At 36.1% G+C, this 27,971-nt stretch overlaps 1 protein-coding gene across 2 annotated transcripts in view; it reads right to left on the bottom strand.

The window, feature by feature from the left end:
* Positions 1–27,971, bottom strand: part of ANO3 (anoctamin 3) — a 237,347-nt gene that overhangs the window by 145,594 nt on the left and 63,782 nt on the right. The window contains exon 1 of one of the 2 annotated variants that reach the window (XM_081936175.1): positions 14,516–14,642. The exons of the other annotated variant lie outside the window; for it this stretch is intronic. Within the exon in view, the coding sequence (XP_081792301.1) occupies positions 14,516–14,567 (52 nt within the window). The 5' untranslated portion in view covers positions 14,568–14,642. Of the gene's footprint in view, positions 1–14,515; positions 14,643–27,971 lie in introns of those variants that run through there. 2 annotated transcript variants of the gene reach the window in all.

Here is a 27,971-nt window from a genome sequence, read left to right as displayed (position 1 = left end):
ATGCTACCAGGCTTGAAATTTTCAGACTAGACAATTTAGAACTACGCCACCTTCGGTCTTACCTAAGCGTAGTACATAACATTGTCTGCTACAATGTCCTACCTGTCAGTGACTACTTCAGCTTCAACCACAACAATACACGAGCACACAATAGATACAAACTTAAGGCAAACTGCTCCAAACTTGATTGCAGAAAATATGACTTAAGCAACAGAGTAGTCAACGCCTGGAACGTACTACCTGACTCTGGGGTTTCTTCCCCAAACCCAACAACTTTAACCTTAGACTGTCTACTGTTGACACCACTCCACTCCTAAGAGGTCTGTAAGGGGCATGCACAAGTGCACCAAAGTGTCTACCATCCCTGTCCTAATGTCCCCATTTATTCATATCCATTTCATGTATTCATAATCATGTTTATACTTATATCTGTTATATTATACATGCTTGACAAATAATAAAATGAGTTAAATGAATGAGTTATGAATGAGTTATTAATGCAATGTATTTTCTTCTGTTGTGCTGTCCAGTTGCAAAGCTGATAGAGAAAACTTCCAAAACTGGTGGAAAGAAAGAAGAAAGCCTAGACGTCTTTTATGTTTGCACCATTTACAAAATAAAAAGCACTATCTCAAACTCTTTTTTCTTTCTATGCATACCCCCATCTGGAATGCCGTTGCTGACACGTCCTGCTTGAGATAAGGCAGACATTAGCTGCCAAATTATTCTGCGGAATCTAAGTGAGAGATGCGAAATCAAAGGCATGGTACTTAGACAGAAGTCCTAACAGTCTTCTTCCTAGGGATGTTTCTGAAGTTTCTTCATCCAAATTTGTCTCTGCATTTTTTTATTTTAGATCAGAAAGGATTCATGTGGGTTTCTTTTAATTTTAAAAATGGAATTTTGCGTAAAGTATCTGTCTGTAGCTTAAATGATCTTCAGTGCAGTTATGCACTTTTCCTTCTATTCTTATTGCTTTCTACATTTTAAAACAAATTGGAAAAAGTGTGACACCTCCCCTCCCCCCCAAAAAAGCCAGTCAAATTTAATGCTGCATGCTCTCTTATCAGTGTGAGACAAAATGAATATCAGTAAAACACTGCACAGAAGAATCTTGCTGAAATAATATGCACTGGGCCATTAAAGATGTTTGTAGTGTTTTACCGCAAGTGGTTTCAGGAGTTTTACACAGAAGGAAATCAGAGCCTCAATTAAATATGTTTCCCAGTTCCAGACATAAAGTTAGGAAATATTCAAAAAAATAAATAAGTAAAATAAAAATAGGCAAACACACACAAACACACATACTCATATCATGTTATTTGTTTCATTCTCAAAATGATAGTTTTTACAGCACACTATATACCGTATTTTTTGGAGTATAAGATGCACCGGAGTTTAAGACGCACCAAGGTTTTGAAGAGGCAAATAAAAAAAAGTAGGTAGGTAGATAGAGGGATAGAAAGGGAGAGAAATACAGTAGGTAGGTAGAGGGATTGAGAGAGGGAAATAGAAAGAGATATAGAGAGAAATACGATAGGTAGGGAGAGAGAGAGAGAGAAGGTAGGTTGGTAGGTAAAGGGATAGAGAGAGAGAAATAGAGAGAGAGGGAGAGAGAGAAATACAGTAGGTAGGGAGAGAGAGAGAGTAGGTAGGTACATAGGTAGATAGAGGAGGAGAAAGAGAGAGAGAGAGAGAGAGTAGGTAGTTAGGGAGAGAGAGAGAGGGAGAGTAAGTAGGTAGATTGAGGGATACAGAGAGAGAAAGAGAGAGAGAAATACAGCAGGTTGGGAGGGAGAGAGACAGAGAGAATAGGTAGGTAGGTAGATATTTCCAGGTGTATTTATCCATGTGCTGGAGAAAGAAATTGCTTACAATCTGCAGCACCTAAGACTTTGTTTCTGCTAGCACAGCACGTGATCAATGTAATTCTCAATGTAAATCAGTTAAAGAGCTTCCCGAAAGGAAAAAAAAAAGTTTTTGCACTCTGCAAACCTCCCAAAAACTGCCCATTTTTCATGAAGATGGGCCCTTTTTTTTTTTTTTTAAAAGAGGCATGAATAGCCTTGGGGGACTTGCAGAGTGCTCCTGGTGGGGGGGGGCAAAATGACCACAAAAGAAGCCCGTTTTTTTGTCAAAAAAATTGCATGTATAGCCTTATGGAGGCTTATAGAGTGCTGCTGGGGGCTGGGGGTGGGGCAGCCTATTTTTTGCTCATTCCTGCCCTCCCCAGCTCCCAGGAGCTCCCTGAAAGCCTCCATAAGGGTATGCACGGCCATTTTAGTGAAGGGGGCAGGGCTTCGGAAGGCAAAAAATGCTGTATTCGATGTATAAGATGTACCCAGATTTTCAGCCTCTTTTTTGAGGAAAAAAAGGTGAATTTTATACTCCGAAAAATACGGTACTTGAAATCGATGTATTACTTAAATCTACCTTCCAATACAGGTAGTCCTTGACTTACAACCATTCATTTAGTGACTGTTCAAAGTTACAACAGTGAAAAAAATGACATGACTGTTTTTAACACTTACAATCTTTGCAGCATCCCCATTGTCATATGATCAAAATTGGGATGCTGGTTCATACTTATGACAGTTGCAATGACCCAGGATGATGCAATCACCTTTGGGACCTAACAAGCACAGCTAATGGGAAAGCAAAATTCACTTAACAACTGTATTACTAACTTAAAAGCTGCAGTGATTCACTTAACAACGGTGACAAGGAAGGTTGTAAAATGGGCCAAAATTCACAACTATTATCTCACTTAGCAACATATATTTTGGGCACAATTGTGGTTATAAGTCTAGGACAACCTGAACTAATATGTGCTAGGATTTCTGTTTTTATAATCTTCAGCTAGCATGGATTGGAACAATTAAAATCATAGTCAGATACAGCTTGATTTTCTTCTATTGCAGGGGTGCCCAAACTTGGGAACTTTAAGACTTGTGGACTTCAACTCCCAGAATACTGGCTGGGGAATTCTGGGAGTTGAAGCCCACAAGTCTTAAAGTTCCCAAGTTTGGACACTCCTGTTCTATTGTAACACTAAAACTTTAAATTTGCAATCTTATGCTTCAACGCAAATCTGAACTTTTCATGTGCCTTTTTAAAAATAAACAAACCAAGAAATGATTGTTTGCAACTCTGTGGTACAGCTTTTTCAGTATTAATTATCTTTTAGGAAACAGTTTAAATTATGTAAAATAATAAGTAGTTGTTGATTCCCCCCTTTGCTGAATTTTAAAGCCTATTGTTCTCTCCAGATAGGGTTATTAAAAATAATAACATTCAAGCACATATTTAAGAAAGAAAATAAGTTCATTTTAAAGTCAGCTGGGCATGAGAAAAGAGCTTTAATAATACATTAAATTTATACTGTAAATTTAGGGAAATTCTTTATTAACTCTGTATTGTTGAAAGGTATAGCATTCATATAACCCTCTAACTTTTGACAGTATATTCATAATTTTGAGATGGTCCAGTAAACTACCACCAGGAGCACTGAGGGTGTAGTGGTTATAATGCAGTATTGCAGGCAAACTTTGCCAACAGCCTAGAGTTTGATCCTGATGGAGCTCGGTGTATGAGAAGACCAGGGTGAGCCCAAGGAAGGGGTCAAAACATTGTAAATAATTAGTCTCTGCATGCAAGATCTAAGTCTAGGCCACCCTGAATTCCTTTCTATTCTTAATTCTCACTAATTTCCCTTGATCATTAGTAGTTCAGATTATAGTAGACATCTTAAACTTACCATAAATCTTTATACTCATTTGAACTGCTCGAGTCTCCTAGCATTTTTCCTGGCACTTGACACTCAAGGTTGACTAAGCCTTCCATCCTTCTGAGATTGGTACAATGGGAACCCAAATTGTTGGGCACAATATGTTGACATTGTAAACTACTCAGAACATACCATAAAGAACTATGGCGTGGAAGATAAGTCTAAGTGCTATTGTTACATTTGATGTCACATGGTTTTCTATATAGGTGGTAACTCATGTCCTATGGCAGGGTGGCCTACAGGCAGAATGCATCACATGCAAGCCAAGTCCACCTCAGCTCCGCGAAGGGGAAAAACATCATGAAACATCATGTGATGGCAAAGTGAGACTGCGTGTTTGACACCCGTGTGCTATGGGCTGAGTGAACAGCTACCCTATTTAGTTACATCAAGAGCCTTCCTAAAATCATAGCACTGGAAGTTTGGAAACTCATTTTTTTTTAAAAAAAAAACCCTCTAAACTCTAAAACTTGAGTTAAATACTTTGTATTAAGCCTCACTTTTCAATTTCAGTTCTGCCCACGCTGGTGATATTTCTGTTATCAGCCATGAATCTTGTTATGATGTTCTGGGAACCTGTACAAGTGATGCAGCTCCTAGGAAAAAAAATAGCCTAGCCAACCTCAAATTTCAAAACTATAGGCAGAGAGCTATTTCCTAAAGAGGATATTAGGGCTTACTTAGTAAAATAAAGAGGGATTGATATATTAACATGCCAGAAACATGATCAAAGTCTACTTCTAATGTTCATTAAGTGATGCATATAATCTTTATTTTATTATTTATTATTCATTCCAGATACTGGAATGAATTATTTTTATTATAAACCATGTCCCAAGAATCCTATGCCAGACCAAGATTTTACCTCACAGAATGGTCATCATGGAAAGGATACAAAATCTGGAGATACTCTAGCATTGGATTCATCCCCAGACATACATGTGTCTGGATGATTTCCATGCTCCTTTTCAACCCTTTATGAGTTGATGATTCAGCAATAAAATTACAATATACTTAAAAAACAGGAGGTATATCTTAATTTTTATTACAAGTGGAAAGCCTGAACAGTACAACCTACTTAATATGAAGAAAAAATTGCATAGTTCATTTTGATTAACTAATTCGGAACATGTAATTACTACATGTGGCAACAATAATGAAAGCAATGTATTGGAGAAAGTGTTTTAATTTTTTGATAAAACTACCAAATCTTGGCTGCAAATATACGATAACCATTAGATGCTGGCAAAGACAGTTAGCATATCAAAAGGACAAAGATAACCTTAGTCTTTTGTAGAATAAGTGTTTCCTAGTAAGCTCTGCTGAGTGGTATCATCATTTTAGGGTACAGACCCAGGGATAGCAAGTTTACTGAATTACTACTACTGTTAGATAAAAATTCATAGCTCCATATTTGTAAATTTCAACACCTGGTGTTCACATTCTGTTCTTGACTTGGATTTCATATACAACTTGTCTTAATCATCAAAATGTTAACTCCATCTGCTGTACCCTGCTGCTCTCCAGCCCATGGTACTGAAAGCTCCATAATGCTAGGATTTGTTTTAAACTCAACTGAATGTTCTAATTGATTTGTGGATATGATTAAACCAACTCAAGTGGGTTTGAAACCACTTTCTTAGAGGCAAGTCTAACTTAGGCAGATTAACTCTACATTGATGCTTAATAGGCTGTCTCTTGAACATCCATCTTAAATTCAAAGTTAGTATTTATCTGGAAATTTGCAGATAAACCAACATTAATGATATTAATTAAATTAATTTAAAGTTAATATTGACATTTATACAAGAAACAAGTATATTCAGAATAAGTAAAGGTAAAAGTTTATCCTGTCCAGTTGTGTCCAACTCTAGAGGACGGTGCTCATCTTTGTTTTTTTAGCCCAGGGAGCCAGTGTTGTGCAAAGATAATTCTGTGGCCATGTGATCAGCCAGGGCACATGAAACATTGTTACCTTCCCACCTAAGTGCTACCTATTTATCTACTCACATTGACTTGCTTTCAAACCATATGTGGGCAGATACTGTGGTAAAGAAGAGAGGGCAATGCTTGGGTGTCTTTCTAGCTGACAGATTCTGCATCTTTAACCATTGAGCCATCACACCCCCATATATCCAGAGTAGCTAGAAATGAAATTTAGTAATTATGTAAGAAAAACACATCAAAGTCTATACTGCTAGAGTTGAAAGTCTCAAAGGAGGGAGACAGGAGGGAGATGGGGAGGGAGAGGGAGAAAGAAATGGAATCAAAAACCAAAGCAACCAAAATCAAATTTCAAACTCATGTGAATATATTTGTCCATGACATTGCAAGAATGTACAGCAAGCACTTGGGCTATTTGCTTAAGAGTAGAAATTCAGACTTACAAGGAAACACTGGCTACAAACTCTGCTAACCTATTTGTGGGCTTTGTGAACTGATGCATTCAAGAGATTGACAGCACAGATAGAACATAGCATCCAAGTAGCATGTGTGCAGCAGAGCTTAGCAAATGGATACATACTTCTGAACTGTAATAAAAATTATCATATCTAGAAATGGTTCAGAGGAGTTTAATGGAGTTTGGTTGAGATGGTTAATAAAGTTGGAATTGTATCTGCTTTCATGAAAACTAGGAATATTCCTCAGTGAAATTCTTTTACTTTGACCAAAACATTGCCCAGGCTGCTACCCTTTGCCTTTGTCTATTCCTTTTTTCAACAAATGATTTCATAGGTTGAAGAAAAAATAATGTTTGGAGATTGGTGGTCTTTCACCCCTGCTCATCCCTAATATTCCCTGCCTTAATTTATACATATCCTTATTTTTATGATGAAATGTATCTTATCCATTAAAATTTTCTGGAATTTGTTAAATGACAAACCATTTATTTGCTGCTTTCAAATTTAAGAAAGCTGAAAATCAATACTACTTGTGATTAAACATGATGTTAAACTTGTTGCATGATCTTCTAATAAGAAATGCTTACATTGTTTTTCATAGTAATGAAATGAAATTCAGATTTCTTGAAGTGTAGGCGAATGGTAGTATTTTTTTAAAGTGCATCTATAAAGCACCTGTAACGCTGTCAAAGGAAGAAGGAATGGAAAAAACTGATCATGGAAGCAACAAGATGGTTATTTCTCTTCAATACACTTAAAAATCACAATGAGTCACCTGACATTTTGGGATACACTGATATTTCTTCTTTTTCCTTGTAAAGTGGTTTATCAAGGACTTTATGAGCAAAGCAAGGAAAAATAATCAAACTATCTGCAATTTTAACAGAAAACATTCTGTTTTAACAAACACAGCAAATGTCTTTTTCCTACACATTCTAAATTATGGATTGGTCAACATGTTGATATCTTTCAGACACTTCCTAGTGTCAGACATGTTTTGCTAATCAGTTTCTCCAAGATTTGGCATAGTATTCCGAAGTTTTAATGAGCACCCTTTTTGACTTTCAGAAAGTGACACAAAAATAAGCACTTCTGGGAGTCACAGGGCAGAGTGAAAATGCCTATTAGGGTGTCCATCTCTGGATGCAAAGCATTTTGGTTGAAATGGATTCATAGCCTAATTTATCAGGGAGGTAACCAAAGCATCCCTTGGTCATTCTAGTTAAAGTCTACATTATCTAGATTTCTGCAAAAAAATATTCACTCCCTTTGGGATGTCTGATTTATTTATTTTTTTTGCATATATTTGCCAATGAGTTTAATCAGAGCTTCATGGAAATGAAGTTCAAGAGAACAATTAACACTGAAGTCAGGTACTTGTTTCATTATTTCATATATAAATCATCCCACACATGATGCTTCAGGATGAGAGAAAAATTATCCCCTTAGATTCAGTAATCAACTTTTGGTAGAATAATTGCGACAAACAGTTTCTATTTTGTAATTTATTATTTGTTTCTCATATTCCCAATGAATATTTCCATCCAGAGGTGTGGCTAGAGCAGGCAAGATAACAGTTATGGCAACGCAGTTGACACCTCATCACTTTGTCCATGCATCTGACATTGACACTGGTATGAAAATAACTTTGCTGGCAAAACTATTATTTTCATCTTGTCTATTTTGTCCTATTTCCCCATGAGAAAGTGATTCAACTCAGTACCATTTGGAGGCTTTCCATCATGGCTTACTTATTTCAAGTCTTGTTACAACATTTCCATGAGCTTTAGGAGTGGCACGGTGGTTAGAATGCAGTATTGCAGGCTTACTCACCACTCACTGCATGAGTTCGATTCTGATCAGCTTAAGGTTGACCAGACCTAGGTAAACCTTATTAAAAAGCTTGGTTTGAAATGAAGCCAAGTCTTAAGGTTTCACCAAGTAATCTAGACATTTTGGCATGAAAAACACTGTAGAAGAATGGAAGGAAGAAACTATTTGATGTGAATGGAATATGCTGACTCTTTAAACTGTTTAGGGAGGGCTGTAAAGCATTGTGAAGTAGTATGTAAGTCTAAGTGCTCTTGCTCTTGCTATTTAGAGCTAAGCATTGACTTGACCATTATAAAACACTGTACTTTTTCCTCTGCATTCCCTCTATTGTAAACTGGCTGGTATGCTTCAGTTCACTGCCATGATTATTTGAAATTGCAGCTAATGTATGGTCTGATATTCTCCTGTAGTAATCCTGATTCAAAGCAGAATGTGTGCTTCATTCAATTACTTGATATTGTACAGGTCCTGAGGCAGCAAAGCAGTCCCTTAGTCATTGTGCTAATGTTAATGCTGATCATTGTGCACTGAGGATGTTACCTAGTTTGGGCAATGAAACATCTACAAGAAAACAAAAAAACTCAGAATACACAGAGGACCCCTCATTGTGCTAATCCTCTCATGAGTGACAATTTGTATGAGAAGAATGGAGTCATCATGTGCCTCTAGAATGTGTGAGGCAAAACATCACTTGGACAAAGAGAGCCAAAACCTATAAGATTCATAAACCTGGCTAAAATCATCCTTGATTGTTTAATGAAGTACTCACACAACTCATTTTATTTATTCCTTTAATTGAATTGACAGGATGGCAATTATTTTTTCACAATGGAGCATGTTCAACGTCTGTGAAATAGCTGAATAACACTGATGATATTTTGTCATTCAAACTTCCATCAGTAGGATCCACATGAAACATTAATTGTCAAAGATGTGCAAAAAATCAGAAAAATCAAAAGGGTGTTTCTTCATAAAGCTGTATGCTATCCTACCATAGTATTAACAGATAACTGTCTTTTCTGAGGCTTATCATCTGCAACTAAAGCTGGAAACTCTATTACTCAAAACCGTCTGTCAAATCGATTGTGATGAATTTTCTTATAGTCTGTCATCAAATATGCCACACATTTTAATTTATGTACCAAAACTGAAACTTTTAAGTATTTGCAAATACATGAAGAGTTCTTCAGACTCAAGTCAAATGTCCCAGTGTAAATACAGCAGCCGACTAGATCAGCTGGAAAGGTTACCAGCAAGAAACCAGACCAAGAACAATTTCCCCTCCAGTGTTTTTATGGTATCTACAAAGTATTCAGTGTGATGACAGGATGCAACTCCAGCCATTTTCATAATGCTTATGACATCCTTGCTTGCTCTGGGAGCATCTTTCAATTTAAGAAATCGCGTACGGTCACCCAAATTTATACACCAGTCACTATTAGCCTTATCCTCATGAACTTTTCTAGTTCATAAAATGTGGGCATTATGCCCACTGATGGCGATTAATACCATTGTTTAACTATGAGTGCATAATGAAACCTTCTACCTTTCATCCGCTGATGATTTCCATGTTACATAGTCTTGAGAGGAAGTTAAAATTCCTTCTTAGTCACAAAGGGGACTTGATCATTTTAGGCCAATAACTTACTTTCCCTGGTTAAGTTATCTCACAGAAAGGTCGAAAGGATATAAAGGAAAAGGCCAATCATTTAATATAAAACATAGAACGAAAATACCAGAAGTAAAATATCAGATGTGAAAAAATGAAACTTTCTGCATAAGTAAAACTATTTAAAAACTACATTTGAGAGAGAGAGAGAAAGAGAGAGAGAGATTGATTGATTGATTGATTGATTGATTGATTGATTGATTTTGAATGAACGTGTATCAGGGCTAGTTTGCTGACAGCTTCAATTTATTTCAAATTAGAAGTGCTCCCAAATAACCTTTAGAGGTAAGGTCAAATTATCAAATATGCTTGAGGTCTTTGCTTTTGCCATACTAATCAAAGAAGGAAATAGCAAGTCATGGGATGTTCTTACTATGAACATTATTATTATTATGGTTTGTGCATTGCTTGGCAGCATATCCAAGAGGCTTTACTAGATATAAGGAAAAATACATTACATAGTACAAAACGCCAGTGAAGATCTAAAGTTAAATATTGCATATAGGGGAAATTATACTTATGAAGCTTCAAGTGGTTTTCATTCATTGAATAAGACAGAAACTTAAAAAAAGTCTCTCTTAAACAGAAACTTAGAATGGTAATAGCTATATAATTTGGTGTTGTATCTATTAGTATCATTAGTATACAACATATTTCCTATACAATTTCTTTGAGCTTCTACAAGATTTGCTGAAAAGTCTGATTTTATTTTTGTCTTTTAATTAATTAAGCTATAGTTCAGTTTTATAGCATTGAGTTTAGGAAGCTCTTCTTGATCTAATAATGTCACAATGAAGAAATGGGACAGTTTCATTTCTATTTTTTATTAGCTCTAGCTTGAAGTGTCAACCCAAATCAAATTATTTATGGCCAAACTTAGGTCAAATTTGTTTTACCAAGTCAGCTTCATATCATAGTGTTAAGAACTAATTTATTACAAGATATAACCTGCTTAAGATCCAGTGAGAATAATAAAATGTATGCAATATTAATTGTTGTTGTTATTATTATTCATTGCACAGTCAGGCAGATGTTCAGTCTGGGTTGGCATTTTTGTCTACCTATTGAGTCCTTACCAAGGACCTGGGATAGGCAAATCTAGATGCTTGATGGTATTACGAGATATTGTTGCAGGATACTGTATATTTGTGACAGATAAACACTATTTATTCCAGTAGTTATGCAGCTGCTGGTCCCGATTGCTCAGCCAACAGTCCTGAGTCCTGTACCTTGAAGTGTCTCTGGGAATGCCCTGCAGATGGAACTTGGTTATTAACTGCTATTTCATTTTTTTTTAAACAGGGAGATAGCAAGAGAATAAGAAAGTGCATGCTTCCTTTGTTTCACATAATTAGAATTCTAAGATTCATATGTTAATACATTAATTTGCACTTTGAAATTATTTTGCATAATATTGTTCATTTGATGAATCAATGGACTTTAACAATTATAGCATACGTACATTGCTGTTTACCGAATATGAAAATAACTCTAGAATATGAAGGTAGGTAGATTTGTCTTTTAAAATGAATGTGACTAAATGTAAATAAAGAACATTTAGTGACACTGCAAATAATTACTTGGAATATCTCTGAGTCATGTCTTCCATGCTGCTGGTGAACAAGCTAAGTGGCAAAACAATTTACTGCAAGTCAGGTTCACATGTATGGCAAAACTGCCATTTATTTTACCATCCCTAAGCCTAAGGGGTGTATGTGTAGGTCTCTCTCTTTGTGTGTGCGTGCGTTATGCATGTGTGTGTGTGTATCTCCAAGACACACATCTGTTCTAAAACATATAATAGTATTCATTTTTCTTAGTTGTTTTTTTTAATGAAAATAAGTAACATTTCCTATCTGCTAATACCTTTGCATTTAAGAACTACTGAATTAGGTGTTAACATGATAATTTCATTTCAAGATTATTGCAACTCTCCTTATTCCATTGTCCCCAAATTTAAAATTTGGTGCAAGAAAAGAAAGACAGCTCAATTAATAACTGGGAAAATGAAGTTTGCTAACTTCACTTACATCAGCAGTATGCTTAAGGGATTAGAAGCATAGAGTTCACATCTCTTTCAACGTGCTTTGTATAAAATGCCTATTAGGTCATTCTGCACACAGACACAGACACACAGACACACAGACACACAGACACAGCACACACACACACACAAACACACACAAATACCAGGCTTGGAATTATACATGTGTGCAAATTAATGTGCCAAAATTACACATGTGTGCAAATTAACATAGCTAAATTCAGTATTTGTCCTATTACTGGGCTGGGAGTGGGGGTGGATATTAGGAACAATGTAATTCCCAATGGAATATTCAGGCAATTTATATTAAGCATTTTATATTAGGCAAAGTAGCTTCAAAAAACACTCCATCTTTTCCAGCCACATTTGGTTGGAATTCCTTGGAATGAGAATTTTTCAAGCTTGACAATGTTGTCTTCAGAGCCCAAGATTTCTGCTCAGATGGGCAGCTTGGTGTACATTTTAATTCAGATCATTCCCACATCTGTGGCCAGTGGCAAAGGATCCTGGGAGTTATAGCTAAAACTTCTGGAGAGTAGTACTTAGTTTACCCTGGTTCTTTCCATGACCATTTAGGCCAGGGCTGTCAAACTTCCAGCCCAAGGGCCAGATGCGTCACATGCTAGTCAGACCTAAGCCCTGTTTAGAAAAGAGGGGGAAAGTCCCGATATGTCATGTGATGCTGCCATGATGACATGTGTTTGACACCCCTTATTCAGGCAAATCACAAAATTAAAAGCATGGGAAGTAAGTGCTTAAGCTTGGAAATAAACTTATAATAACTATTTAAGGAGATTAGTATAATTGTTCCTATATTCAAGAATTATGAAGGGACATTATTCTTAATAAACTTGTCCCAGGGAATTAAGGTGTTACAGGACAATCCTGTGCTGGAACACTTTTCATAACATCATTTGAAAAGTTCTGAGACTAAGAAGAATTTGGGGAAAGTGTTTATTCATTCAGTTGGCACCCACAAATAAGAACAGATAGGATTTTACTAGTAGGAAATATGTTGTAGAAAGAAAACAAAAACAAACAATAAAATACAATTTAACATTTATCCAGTTGAGTTACGGTCAAGGTTTTCCTGAATTCTTAATTTTCTTAAATAAACAACAATAATGTGCCAAAATAATTTGAGGAAAAGCTTAATGGAAATGTATTCTAAAGTGCTTACTCCATCACTAAATATTGAAAAGTAGTGAAGTTGCTAGACAAGTTACACAAAGGATATTTGTGCAAAGGAAGGAGTATTACCTGTTTCCGCATTGTACCTGTCAAAACTACCATCACCCTGATCTCTTTCGCATCTTTGCACCTCCTGTAGCTAACTCATGGATGCTTGTGAAAATGCTTAAATCTGTAAGCACACATTTAAATGCAACATTCTCATCAACTATAGGTAGAACATAGGCATTGCTACTGATGACACCTTTTGTTTTGTAATAGTTCAGAAATGTATTTGATTAGACATGAGTTACACTATAGGAAATCTTATTATTAGGCCATGTTGGAGTCTGACTATTGCAACTGACTACAAAATAGGTAAATGGAAGAAAAGAAGCAAGGTTTAACAACGTGAAAACGTACCTCTGTTTTTTAGCACTCTGTTTTTAATATGTGAGCAAATTAAAAAGCCTAACAGCCGGAGGGGAAGGCTTGGAAATGCTTGACCCTTTCCTAATGTTACAATTTACTCTATACCAGCAAGTGTCTCATGGCTTAACCCCCCATTCCCCCCTCCACATACAAAAATGGGATTACTGATTCATAGGGTTATGATCCAGATCAATGAAATGCAGAAAGCTTTTTAAGCACTCTCGAAAGTTCCAAGAAAAAAAAAATGTGTACAAAAGAAGGAGCACGTTTCCTATGAAAGTGCAAACCAGTCTCAAGGCATATTTGTAAAGACAAGAACAAAATCACAATGATGAGACGCATCTTAAGATCATCCAAATCAGCTCCCTAGGAAGTTCTTTTTATACCAGTCTTCCATTCCATGCTACAAACCAAACTACAGTCTTTCCAAATCAGAAAACAGTATCTCATTAGTTTACTTAATAGAATAGCCATAAAACCTTGAATGGACTTACAGTATAAAGTACTGGAATCATTTCGAGAGTCAGAGTTAAACACAAACATGCTTATGAAGCAAGATGTTATTCTACTTGCTAGTGATTTCCAATAACAGAAACAGAATCTATATTATTCTATACTATGACAGATAGATGATAAATAGATAATAGACTGACAGACAGACAGTCGATAGAAGATAGATGGCAGATAGCAGATAGATGGTAGATAGATAAATAGAAGATGATAGATAGATAGAAAAAATAGATGATAGATAGATAGATAGATAGATAGATAGATAGATAGATAGATAGATAGATAGATAGATAGATAGATAGATAGATAGATAGATAATAGTGGAGTGAATTGCTGCAACAACCATTTGTTCATTTCTAATTGTGGAAGAATGCAATCTTGTGATGAAGAAGCTGTTTTTAAGTACATAACTCATATCCTTTTAAGCTGTTTACAGAAAAAAAGTATTTAATGTAGCCAAGAGGGTTAGTCCTCCACCCAGAGAACTCTTTCAAGCTCCAGTGCAAAAGAGCATTTTAACTTACTGCAAGAGTTTTTAAAGCTGCCTGCATTGGTTCTCTGCTCCAAATATTTCTAGCAGCTGCTATGCTGAAGCTGAAGAATACTGCAAGGGCATGCACTTAATGATTTGAGGCTCATCACCGGAGAAAGAAAAGACTCCTACTGACCTTTTTGCTGTTTAAATGATTGTATGGAACCGGAGTGATGAACCATCTTCATAAATGAGAGCTCGGATGGGCCAATTTACAAAGCTAGAGGGAATCAAGGTGTTGCAAAACAGGAAGCAGAGCTGCTTGCTGCTCCATAGAATCCAGCACATTTGGAAGGACTGTGTAATCCAGCATTTGCTTCAGTGAGTGTTGGGCTTGGAAGACTTTACTCCCCACCGTTGTCATAGAAACTAGAAAGGCTGGTCCAGCTTCATGCTCCCCTTAGTGGATGATTTAGGTATAATTCACTACACCCATCCGATGGGGAAATGCAGTACTGTGTTGCTTTTGAATTTTGTTGGTACTTTTCTATTTTTTCTTTAAGAGAAGGAAACTCAATAGGTTTCTAGAAGACTGTTCTTTTTTTTCATTTATCTTTCATCAAAGGAGCATTGCCAATCAACAACAGAGACTGCCTTAAGCTATAGTAGAGGAGAAAACTGGTCTGATGACAAAGAATTTTGCAGCTGGTCAGTGCAACATTTGATTTCATAGTTTCTCATCACTTGCTTCCTACCTGAATTTTTTTCATGGAAAGAGAATCAGCATATAAAAACCTGGGGATTCTGTTAGATACTGGTATCTACTACAGTGGTTTCCACCAAGGTTTAATCCTATTGGTCGAAGGGTCTGACAGCTCCCTATAAAAGGGCTGCTGTCAGACTCAACCTTCGCTGGATTGTTCTTACTTTTTGTACTTTAATAAACAGCTGTTGTTGCCTTTTAGCCTTGTGTGCCTTTCCATTACCCAAACTAACAGATTCAGAGTAGCTTTTTGGTTTATGGCAAATCACATGGATTTTGAAGCCAGCATATTAATTTGTCCTTTTGTGAATACAGAATTCTATTTTTCAACTCCATAAACCAGTTTTCTTTTTTAACTACTGTACTTTTTATTGGAAAAAGTTTTGCAAGGTAATAAATTACAAAGTTAAAGGAAAAAAGAAAGTAAGAAAAGTAAATAGAAAAGAATGAAAAGAAAAAAAACACAAAGAAGACACAAAGAAGTGAACCAACTTTCCATGAGGTTCCGATAAATGGACATGTGGTTTCAATGAAATCCAATAAAAATATGCAATGTTTTAATGCATATCCCATTTAGAGGAAATGGATCTGATACAATCTAATTTGGCTCAATATATTTGCATTAACTAAGAAAGGATTCAAATGATAATTTTAATGTCTTCAGGGGATCAAAAATATGACTCAAGGAATGTACAGAATGACAAGGTAAAAAAAGGTTGTAGATTATCTGATATAGACAAATGTTGACTTTTGCAATCCAATTTGATAATAGAGCATGTCAAGAATATTGTAACTTATATCTGTAGAACATAGCACTTAGCACTTAGACATATACTCACTTCATAGTATTTTACAGCCCTCTCTAAGTGGTTTACAGTTAGCATATTTTCCCCAACAATCTGGGTCCTCATTTACCAACCTGCAAGGATGGAATGCTGAGTCAACCTTGAGCCGGTCAGGATCAAACTGCTGGCAGTGAGCAGAGTTAGCCTACAATACTGCATCCTAGCCACTATGCCACCACGGCTCCTGTTCTGGGATCTCATAAACCAAGGGTCATTCCAAGGCTTGGTTTATCACCAGAGGAGTTAAGATTTAACCAGCTGTGAAATTAATGGTCACAGCCTTTATTATTCATGGGGAATTCAAAGATACACAGGTTAAGAAACAATGGAGGCAAATCTCCTCGGCTTATCGAGGTAATCTCAGGTTGCAATCCATCCATGCCCCAAATGTCATTTTATTTGCTAGGTTATGATGTGACAATGAAGGATCTTACTGTTATTCTTTGCCATGATCAAATCAATTTCTGAACAATATGTAGCTTGTCAATGCTGGTGTGGGGAACCAATTAGGTTTATCTATCCAAGGTACTTTATGGATCTAGTTGCTTTCCAGTAGGTCTTTGGGATATTTCTTTTCCAGTAAACTGGCAATCAGTTTCACGGCACTTCTGTCTAATTCTTGAATTTGGATATAATTAAGTATGTAGATATTTCTGTTCTTGAATGGCTTCTCTCTGATCCTGAGGTGTTCGTTAGAAAGTGACTGGTTATGTAGAAGATAAAGTAACCGAAATAATGATTAAATCACTGGTGAGGGAAAATGAGAAATAAACATGATCAAATCTTAATGAGAACCCATGTTGGGGTTTACACTGTAGAAATAAGAATGCCAAATTGTTATTGTTCTCCACACTGATTGTACTGGCAGAATATAATTTGGAAATAATGCTTATAGTAGATTAACAGAATTATTTACCCATAGGCTGCTGAAATGTTTGATAAAGATTTGCTGATACCATCACTTATATTTGATCGTCTGGGCTCTGTATGGGCAGATTTAAACAAGGTGGCTGGATTTAGGAATGCCTTGTCAGGTTATCTGAGGCTAATTTTGATGGTGGATTTCTAGAATGTGGGTATAAATTTCTACAGAATGAGTTTGACAACCTGTGGATTGGCTTCATACTTTGCCAAGTTCTTTGGGCCAACTAATGAGAGTTAGATTTAAAAATTTGGGAACTGGAATTGTGTCAGCTGTCTTGAAGAAGAATGAAATGTCTACTCTTAATCTATCTAATCATCAGATCGGGCAATGATGGTGAACCTTTTTCTTATGGTGTGCCAAAATTGTGTGCATGCATGTTATTGCGCATGTACGTGTGCCCACACCAATTCAATCATCCTCTCCCACCTGTGCATGCAACACCCCCATGTGCACATGACCCCCCCCCCCAAGGCTCTGGAGGCTTTTTGGAAGCCTGGAGAGTGCGAAAAATGCCCCAATGAGCTTCCGGAGGGTCGGGGGAGCTATTTTCGCTTCAGGAAAGCCTCCGGAGGCTGGGGAGGACGGAAAATGGCCCCAAAGAGCCTGCCATAGGTTCGCCATCACAGAGATAACTATATATCACATAGTGATATATTTAATCTCATGTGATATATTTGTGATATATTTAATCTCAGTATGTGATATATTTAATCTCAGTATTCTGCACTACCTGTAATCTTTGTGAATGGATGATACTATTTTGCACTGGCTCTGCTGTTTTCTGAATAGGAGTTCCATTTGGTAATGCAGTGGAAAGAAACTTTGAGCTGATATCTGCCTGCCTTGGTTCCTAAAAGCTATGGAGGACAGAAAATAGGAAACAGGCTGAAAATCTCTCAGTGAGCATCACGTTTTATTTGAAATGAGGTGTAACTTCTCATAAGGAAGCAGGCCTGTTACTTGATGGACTCTTGGCTACTGCTGTAATAGCTGATACACTAATGCAGAGGTGGTATGCTGCTGGTTCACACCGGTTCATGCGAACTGGCAGTGGCGGCGGCTCGAGGCTCTGCCGACCCACCCAGACGTCAACAAGGGCCTTCTGCACACACTCTCACTTCTGAACCAGTAGTGAAGAAAATAGGATACCATCTCTGCACCAATTGTAGTCCTTCTTAGAATGGGATTCTTGGAAGGAGTAACACACACTCTTATCTCTTCGAAAGTAGTTATTGCAATGCATTCATGGATGGGTGCCTTTAAATACTCTCTAGAAATGCAATTGGCACATCATGCATCAGTAATTTCAGTGGCATACAAAAAATTATAAAACTAAATCTTCCTTCTTGCATAAAAGGATTTCCTGGGAAACCTGTCTAAGAAATCTAACTCCGTAAAATAAACTGAGCTCCAGTTAAAATACAATGAAAGTGGTTCTTGCTAGATAAATCCTTTACAGCAAATGCATCCCAAATAGGTCTCTAGAAGAAAGCCTGCATGTTATTTCAATGCTAGGTGAACTGGAAGAGAATCATGGGTGCGAAACAATATTATTGCTCCCAGCAAGCTGAAAGTTACATTTTTTGCCCAGTTATACATTTTGAATGAGCAGAGACTTCTGTGAATTGATAGCCGTCAATTTACGTGTGCATCAATATTATAAATATTATATTATTCCTTGGATACTCTCTTCATTGCTTTTTAATCTTTAAAAACAACTTTAGTTAGCATGCAGGAAACGGATAGATGTATCCTGATAAACAGCATATACTACAGTATCTAAAAGTCTGTTTAAAAATACTGTGCACTATATTTTCTTAGACGAAGCACCTGTGATGTTGCTAGAAAGCAACTTCACAGGTGCTTTAACAATTGACCTTTAATTGTTAAAAAGAGAATGCTTAGGTATGTATACACAGACTCTCAGGAAATTTTATGAGATTCCCCACTTTCCTTCTTGAAATCTCACAAGATAAGAGCTATTTCATATGCACCCTCACCCATAACACACTCACTATGGCTACCATTAGAAACAATTGCTAATCCATAGGTAAGCTTTTCTGTATCCTTCTCTTTGGATTGAACTGCAAGGTATATTTCTACTGATCATTTTTCTCTTTTCCCCCCTCCCATTGGAACCTACAATCAGTCAGCAAATCTGTATAGTTTGGAGTAAGATTGTTGAACTTAACTTATTTCTATGTCAACATATTCATGATTGCATTTATTAAAAGAATAGTTTATTATTTCTATATTCATTAGGAATGCATATAGTGCTACAATTAATGTTTGACATGCCTTGGTTTGAAATAACAAATATCTTGAATGTTGGCAGTCATTTCAGTTGGACTAATGAAGATGACCTTTGGAAAATCACATCATATTAGTTGGTAGGGACAGCAAAGGAGCGATACAGTAAAAATAATTACAATCCTATTATATGAAAACAGAATTTAAACTTAACATTATTTTAAAAATGAGGAATTTTTTTTCTTATGCTTACATGTTTCAAATGAAAGCACTGTTCATATAGTATATACCCCAAAATTGTCATAGAATATATTAATTTTGAATTGAGGAATTCTACTTATCTCTGTTTAAAAATTTAATCCTTATTTTCTGATTATTCATGTGCGATTATTATGATTATGCTTTTAGAAAGGAAGATCAACACATTTCAAAACAAGTTCTCCCATGAGTGAAAGTAACCAAACTGCTGATTATTTTTCCTCCCATCTGCACTTTAAGTGAAAGCCCACAAGCAAACATAGAGGAGTGTGTGAGAGTAAAACACTACCGTACTAGAAACTATTATGACAGCCTATTTTCCTGCATAGTCACCTATTATTGTAATTTGATTTGGGCTCTTCTCTAGTTCATACACAACTGCAATATTATCATTTACTTGTATGAAAATACCATGTATTACATTGGTATTTGACCATAGATCTTTTTTAACATTTATAATTTATTGTGTTTTACTAATGTAGGTGAAATGTTAATATATATATATATATATATTATATACTGCTAATCCATATCTGATATGCAATACACTAAATAAATAAATAAAACAAACCTCATATCACAACATAGTGGAGAAAACAGTCACTATTTAAGTTGCTACTCTATTATTTACTGTTAACTGGAAATGTTAAAGATGATCTCTGTTCTCCTTACTTGTAATCATTTCTCTTTAAACTAGATTTGAAATACACCACCATTTAAATAAAGAATTGTTTTGTACCAGGAAACTATCTTCTGAAAATAATAAATATTCTGATTCATTCTCCCCAAGTCTGGCTCAGTACGTTTAGAAAAATACATATAGGGTTTATAACTATATGCATATAACAAATAATAAAGTCTGAAGCACAATGTGTAGGGAAGTCATAATGGGATAATCACACCATCCTGCTCTTAAAACAGCGATGTCCATAAACAATCTGTGACCCAGTAGAATGTCCTTTGAGAGAAAGGTAGTACAGTGTGATGTGACCAGAAAGACTATTACATTTTTAATAATATTTTTTATTTTTTATTTTCAAAACAAACACAACACATAAAATCTTCCCTCTTTACATACTGTAGAAAAATGTATCAGTTGGTTACAAAAAGGCTTTCGTGCATCTCTTCCAGAGTCAACAAGCATAATTCATATTAACTCAAGTATTTTAACTCAGATATTTATACGTTACCATCATCATACCTTCATTTTCATTTGATTATAATTGTTTAAACATCCTTCATCATAAAATATACCAAGATTTAATACATAACCACATACTGGCATTTCATTTACTATTTCTAAAATCCTCCAATAACACTGAATCCTTATGTCTTATTCTAGCTAAACACACATAATATTTAATAACAAAATTTTCTAATCCTCCTTTCCAAATCACTGTTTACAATTTACATCCAGTTTCCTTATGTTGTACCCATACCTATATATATGTTGTTATCATTATCCCTCCTTTATTTAACTATATGCTGTAACATAACATTTTCCCCCTAATAATCAAGACTTAACTGTATCTAACTTAGTTCTTTTTTATTAACCTTTATATGTAATTCAAAAGGATTTATAATCTTCCTTTCATGGGTACCATTCAATATTCATATCCAATTATTATTTATCATAACACTACACGTTGTATACATTATTATCATTATCAAATATTTATTTAACTATATCTATTGTCACTAAATTTCACTAAGTTTAACTAGTTTTAAATTATACTCTTCCATCTATCAACCTGTATCTTTCCAGTAGCAAAACAGTCTCATATCTTCTGCCATTTGTGGTGTCAGTCCTCTAATCATCTTAATCAAATTTGTATGGACTCCTATTAGCAACTCCTTGCTTATAAAATCTCTCATGTAATTTCGATGTCCTTCTTCTGTTTCCTTAATCAGCTTATCTTTGATTGTGGGTAATGTTATCAATGATGTTGCTAAAAAAAATTCACTCTTTAAATCCAAAATTCTTTTATTTTTTCTTCTTCTGTGTCTTGCCACCTGGGGTAGAGTTCTCCTCCATTTAATTCCTCTTTCAGTATTCCACTCTTTCCATTTTCAGAGACAAACCAATCACTATAAATATCAGCAAATTTAATTTCTTTATAGTCATTTTCCTCTTTGATTTTTAGGATTCTAATCACCCCTTTTTCCACTTGATAAACATCTCCAACTTCTTCATCATATTTTACTGTTAGATGCTTAAGTCTTCCAACTTCTGCTCTATCCTCTCAAATGTGTTTGATAATTTCTGTATTCCTAAAAATATCTTTTGCAAACTTAAAAACAACAAACACTGCTGCTCTAGCTTGGAAGGTTTTAACAAGATTAAGCATAAATTTACAATAAAGTTTTATTTTCTCTGATTAAAGATATATTTCAAAGGGACATCTGTATACTTTTCTTCTTATCACTCTCTATAAACAAGCAGTGAGACCTTGGAGTGTCAAGCCAGGATAATCAGTGAGAAAAGTAAGAGTGTTTCATTTCCAATACACAAACCTCCAGCCTTCAAGTAGCAGTGTTATTGTTGCAATCTTCTTTGTTTCTTTTTGTATCTTTTTTGTATTTCAAACTAAAAAAAAAGTCCTATTCTTGAATGAGTTAGAATACCCACAGTAATGAAAGAGGAATTTTTAGTCCATAGGTTACAAAGAATAATAAAAGAAAAAAATAGAAGAAGAAAACTTAATCCATTCATTTTAAAAGGCTTGCATAAATTCCATCCATGAACATAGCATTTAAAAAGTAAGAAATTAATTTTGCCACTTATTTCTTCTGTTCTCCAATTTAAATTAATTTTAAGTTTTTTATAGGCAGTCTCTTTTAAAACGGTAAAAATTCCTCACCAGCTGGAAACACTTTCTCTTTCTGTATGCTTCTGTTTTGGAGCCGCCCCGACTTCATCAGCCTAATGGCTGGATTTTTTGTCGCCAGCTTGAAGAACTTCGCTTGGATCAATCAGGGACTTTGCGATGTCCCTGAGATCAGCAAGATGTGTTCTTCCTGTTCACTGTCTCTGCGGGACAGTTTAGGTCCGATTGGACCACCCAGCGGCAAAAGTATCAGCTGCGGTTTCGGAGCATCAAGACCGCATGTCCGAATAGTAGTGAGGTTGGCTCGTCCTCCAAGACTAATACATTTTTCTGAATGTTATTATTACTGCTTTGCTCTGAAAATTACCGTGTGTGAGTAAAAAAGCAGTGGGAGTAGGAGCAACATCCAATTTCCTGCTGGCCTTTTCAATGACCTAGTTGTAAGAAACCAGTAGGGTGTTAGATACTGGTATCAACTACAGTGGTTTCCACCAAGGTCCTCTGTTCTGGCAGGAACAGAGGTTTAATCCTATTGGTCGAAGGGTCTGACAGCTCCCTATAGAAGGGCTGCTGTCAGATTCAACTTTTGCTGGATTGTTCTTACTTGTTGTACTTTAATAAAGAGCTGTTGTTGCCTTTAGCCTTGTGTGCCTTTCCATTACTTGATCTAACACAGGGAGTGTCAGAAATCACAATCATGTGACTGTGAAGACATAGCAACAGCCACAACTTTGCAAATGCAACTGAATAGAATAGAATAACAGAGTTGGAAGGGACCTTGGAGGTGTTCTAGTCCAACCCCCTGCTTAGGCAGGGCACTCTACATCACTTCAGACAAATGGTTATCCAATCTCTTCTTTAAAACTTCCAGTGTTGGAGCATTTATAGTTTCTGGAGACAAGTTTTAGAGTAAATATTGCGGAAATTTCAATTCCATTGGCATTATGGGTCCTGGATTATTTATTCATTCTTTAAAGTAGAAGGGTTTTAATTATGCTGATTCAAAAATATTACAGTGTAATGTATTGTTTGGGCTAACTTGAGAGTACAAACACACAAACACAAAAATTTCTGGAAAATAATAGATTATTACAAATGCCCCTTGATTTTGAGGGAGTTGAATTATTACGGCACTGAAGAACTAGAAAAGTAAGTAAAATGCTGAAATAATAACTGTATCAAAATTAAAGTTGTGGTTCTCAACATTGTCCCAGTTAATTGTAGGCTCCATATCTAAATTGCTTCACTTCCTACAATAAAGACTGTTGTAGCACAAACAATGAAGGGAATATCTGCATCCCTTCACTACAAGTGGCCCAAATGTTAGAACGTTCACAATATTCACAAGTTCATTAATGAGCTTGTGTTCCACCTAAAGGAACAGGATTTTTGTATAGATCACTGAAGAACCGAGTCCTATCACAAATAGCCCAATGGCTCTAATGGTAGAGAGAAACGTCTACTTATTTACATTAATACACCGGTTTTGATACCTCTTGACTGAAAGACACTGGTTGCGATGCATAATGTGGTAACTTCTAGATTTGACTTCCACAGCGTGATGACATTATATTTTGAAAATGCCGGGAATATTAACCATGTTATCAACTAGGATGGATTTAATGATATTATCCTTTACTTCCATCAGGTTTTTTTTTTTTGCCACATATCCTAATGTACACAGTCAGATATAGAGGGTGGTGGGGGTCAGAAATACTGATTGAATTTTTCTGTCATTCTTCTTGGCAGATTTTATTATCTATTCAGTAAATACTGTAGGTATCACAGCTTGAAAGGCTGTGAAACAATGTCACTTCTGTTCTCTTCTTAGGAATCCAAAAAAGTATGACATAGAAAGAAGAAAATATGACTTTTAGCCTATATTTTTTTCTTTGCAGTGTTTGCCCTGATTTACATACTGATATCCGGATCTTCATCTCAAAATAGTCATAGGAGACAAGTGATATTACTCGTCATTTGATTGGACCTATTATTGAAGGGGAAGCTTAAGGAAGACAAAAAATAAATTTTACCTTCCTATTTCAAAACAGTGCTGTAGAAAGAATATTGGAGGCTATCTTTCTTTGATCTAGAACTTGGATTCGTGTGTGTGTGTGTGTGTGTGTGTGTGTATGTATGTATGTATGTATGTATGTATGTATGTATGTATGTATGTATTTGTGTTACAACCCCTGGTATGCCTAAATATGGGAGGAAGGTCACTACTCCCTCTTTCTTTCCTTCAGCTCATCACAGAAGACCATGCAGGCAGAAAACCATATTTTTATTTTTAATGTTGCCTTTTTATATTTGTGTTGTATTTGTACTAATAAATTCCTCCCATATTTAGGCATACCAGGGGTTGTAACACAAATACATACCTATTTCCCTGGCTCAACTGATAAGGAGGCCAGCCTGTGGCTTAGTGGCTAAGACTCCTGCCTAAGATATAATACAGCCCAGGTTCAAATCCCAGTAAGGGTATGGCTAGCTGATGAGAGCTAATTAGCTCGAAATAGATCTATACTAGTCTCCCTTTATTTATTTATCAGTACAAATACAACACACACACACACACACACACACACACACACACACACATATATATATATATAATCTGCCTCTCACATCTGGGAACTCTCTTTGACAGATATTTATATACACTTTCAATCTTCTGCCACAAATGGTTAATTTTTTCTGTTTCTAGTTTAAATCCATTTTATACACACAGCTGGATATTCCAATTCTCTTTATTGTTATAAAAAAGGAAAGCCTTTTTATTTTGATAGGTAAAGGTTCCCCTTGCACATATTCCCGACTCTAGGGGGTGGTGCTCATCTCCATTACAAAGCCGAAGAGCCTGCGCTGTCCGAAGACATCGCGATGGTCATGTGGCCGGCATAACCAAATGCTGAAGGGACACGGAATGCACCTTCCCACCAAATGTGGTTCCTATTTTTCTACTTGCATTTTTGCATGCTTTCAAACTGCTAGGTTGGCACAATTTATATTGATAAGAAAGTATAATTCTTTCTAGAATTAGATTTAAAAAGCTGGAGATGGAACACTTCCTTACTATATGGTATTATTTCATTTATTCTGCATAATATGTCCATATGCACAATATCCTTGGGGAAGAATCAGTGTGAAATATTGCCTAGAAGATTTGGTTTTATAAGGAGGGGCAGAATGAAATAAAATGTTAATAGCATTCTAAATAAAAGCTAGGGCATTGTGAGGAACTGTCAGTGAATGGAAGAACAGATGTAGGAAAAAAGAGCTAAAGGCAAGTAGGATATCATTAGCAAAGCAGATGTCATATGGTACGCCACTATCATATTGGCTACTGTACACCTTCCTAGTCATCAGGCTTCACAATAGTAATGTTTCCATAACCATTTTGCCAGTGTAATATAATGCTTTTGCAACATTTTAAAAATTACCTTTTAACTTTTTAATAAGGACATTTGCAATATAACACCAAGGTGCTGCACATCAAATGGTAGACTTTCAGCATGTTGTTTAACCATGTTTCCATTGCCATACAATAGTTTGCCTCTGTCTCATTCAAAATGTGCAACCTTGCATTGGCTGACCAGCCTCTGGAAAAAGCAGGTGAAAATTGAGAATTCTGCCTCTGCAGCCCAAATTAATACAGATTCCTTCACAAACCAGATCTAGCTATTTATATTAAATTAGCACTTACAAAATAGTTTGATCTTGCTTCAACAGCTTGGAATTTCTCTGAGCCTATAGGAAACGAAGTCAAAGTGAATAAAAAATGGGCATGTGGAGCTTGGCATAGATCGCAGTACTTTTACACACTGTAGATGACTTTTTGAAAACCATTAGAGCATGATGCATTTAATCTATTTGCTAATGAATAATACAGTGCAATTTAAGAGTTTGGGAGCCACTGAAGAAAGAACAAAAATACTATGACCCCAAAAGAAGCTTTCAGTTTGTTTTTGTTAAGAGGAGGGTTTATTCTTTCATTAGCTTGTGCTTAAGTTTAAATTTTATTCATATCTTCTCTAAACCAAGATATACCCCCAAATAAATCTCATTTATAGAAAATAGAATGTGGAAAATATTCCAGAAATAAGCAGTTCACCAGTTGTACCCTAGATGCATTTCCCAATATCTGTTGTCTCAAAAGTCACCGATAGTTGAAATGTTATTGGTATGATAGGCACTTAATATAATATTCATAGCAGGGTGCTTTTTCCCCAAAAAGTATGATGAGATACAATCTGAATAATCTAAGCAGAGTAAAATAAAAAGTCCTGCAAGGTAAAATGACATGCTGCACAATATGAAAGAAATAGAAGTGTGTATTGTATTCACTCCTTCAAGTTAGAAGATAGGAAAAGAGGAGGGAAGGGAGAGGGTGAGAGAGGGGGGGTCAGAGTTGAACAACCGACTACACCAAAGTTGCTAACAGGAACAATTTAGATTCATTAATAATGGGAAATATTTCTAAGACTCCTAGATGAGGAGGGCTGCACTAAGATTCTGCTTGGAAGGCATCTTGTGCACCCAGCTGATAATTTTTCAGATTGAATCCTTTGTGGGAGAAAGAAGAAAGCACCAGTGTGATGTGGAAGTGTCCAAGACAGGAAGAAATTAGGATCGAAACAGTTATAGAGACTAGAAACCAAACAGGAAAAACTAGAAGATTCAATGGAAGAAAGCAAATAATATACTCCTCGGTAAGCATTACTGAACTTAGAAGGAATGAAATTTGTGAATGGAATGCAAAGGATACAACTTGCATAAAAGCCCCTTCTCTATGGAGCATCATTGCCTTGGAGGTCTGATTGGCTCCCATCTGAAAGGCCATGAAGACTTGGAGATGGAGCTAAACTAGTGGTTGATCTGACTGCATTGTTGCTGCCATGGGGTGGGGTGGGAGGGTTGGTGAGGTATGATTTCCATGTTGTAAATTTGTAATGTGGTAAATCACCTGGAGTCACCTGTTTATGAGTCGAGTGACCATAGGCATTAGTTTAATAAATTAAATACAAAAGTAAAGAAAAGAAAAAAGAAATAGAACCTGACAGAAAGGAATAAGAGTGGAATTATGTGTGAAAGAAATGTACACATGTGTTGGAATCAAGGAAACTGAGCATGAAGGTTCAGTTGGGAAGATTTGGTTAAGAATACAAAGGAGGGAAAGTGGTAGATATTCTAATGGGGAGAAGGTGATTATGCCAAACCAGGCATAGTCTAGATAATAACTATCTGGATTATATTACATCATTATGTATGTGTATACTTCTGAGAGCAAGTAACAGAATTTCATTGTTAATGTGTATCAGTGTGCCCACAGTAAAATGACAATAAAGGTTATCTATCTATCTATCTATCTATCTATCTATCTATCTATCTATCTATCTATCTATCTATCTATCTATCTATCTATCTATCTATCATCCATCCATCCATCCACCCACCCACCCACCCACCCACCCACCCACCCACCCACCCAACCCACCTGCCTATATATCCATCCATTTATTCATCCATCTATCCAGGGGTGGGCTGCTACATGTTTGCCCGGGTTCAAAAGAACCTGTAGCTAACATTATGGCTGGTTTGGAGAACCTCCAAATCCCACCTCTGGCTGGCCCCGCCCACCACACCCTGCCCCTGCCACTCCACCACGCATTGCCCAATATATGCATGGTTTCTTTACTTGTAAATAAATGCTTGTTTGGGGTCACATCAGACAGTTCTGAAGCTCTTTAGTCAAAAGCATTCAAAATGGAAAAAAAATAGGA

This window comes from Natrix helvetica, assembly GCF_964273705.1.
Source record: "Natrix helvetica genome assembly, chromosome: 1".
Lineage (NCBI taxonomy): Eukaryota > Metazoa > Chordata > Lepidosauria > Squamata > Natricidae > Natrix > Natrix helvetica.
The sequence above is the reverse complement of the archived record's forward strand: the minus strand, read 5'-3'. Positions and strand labels throughout refer to the sequence as shown.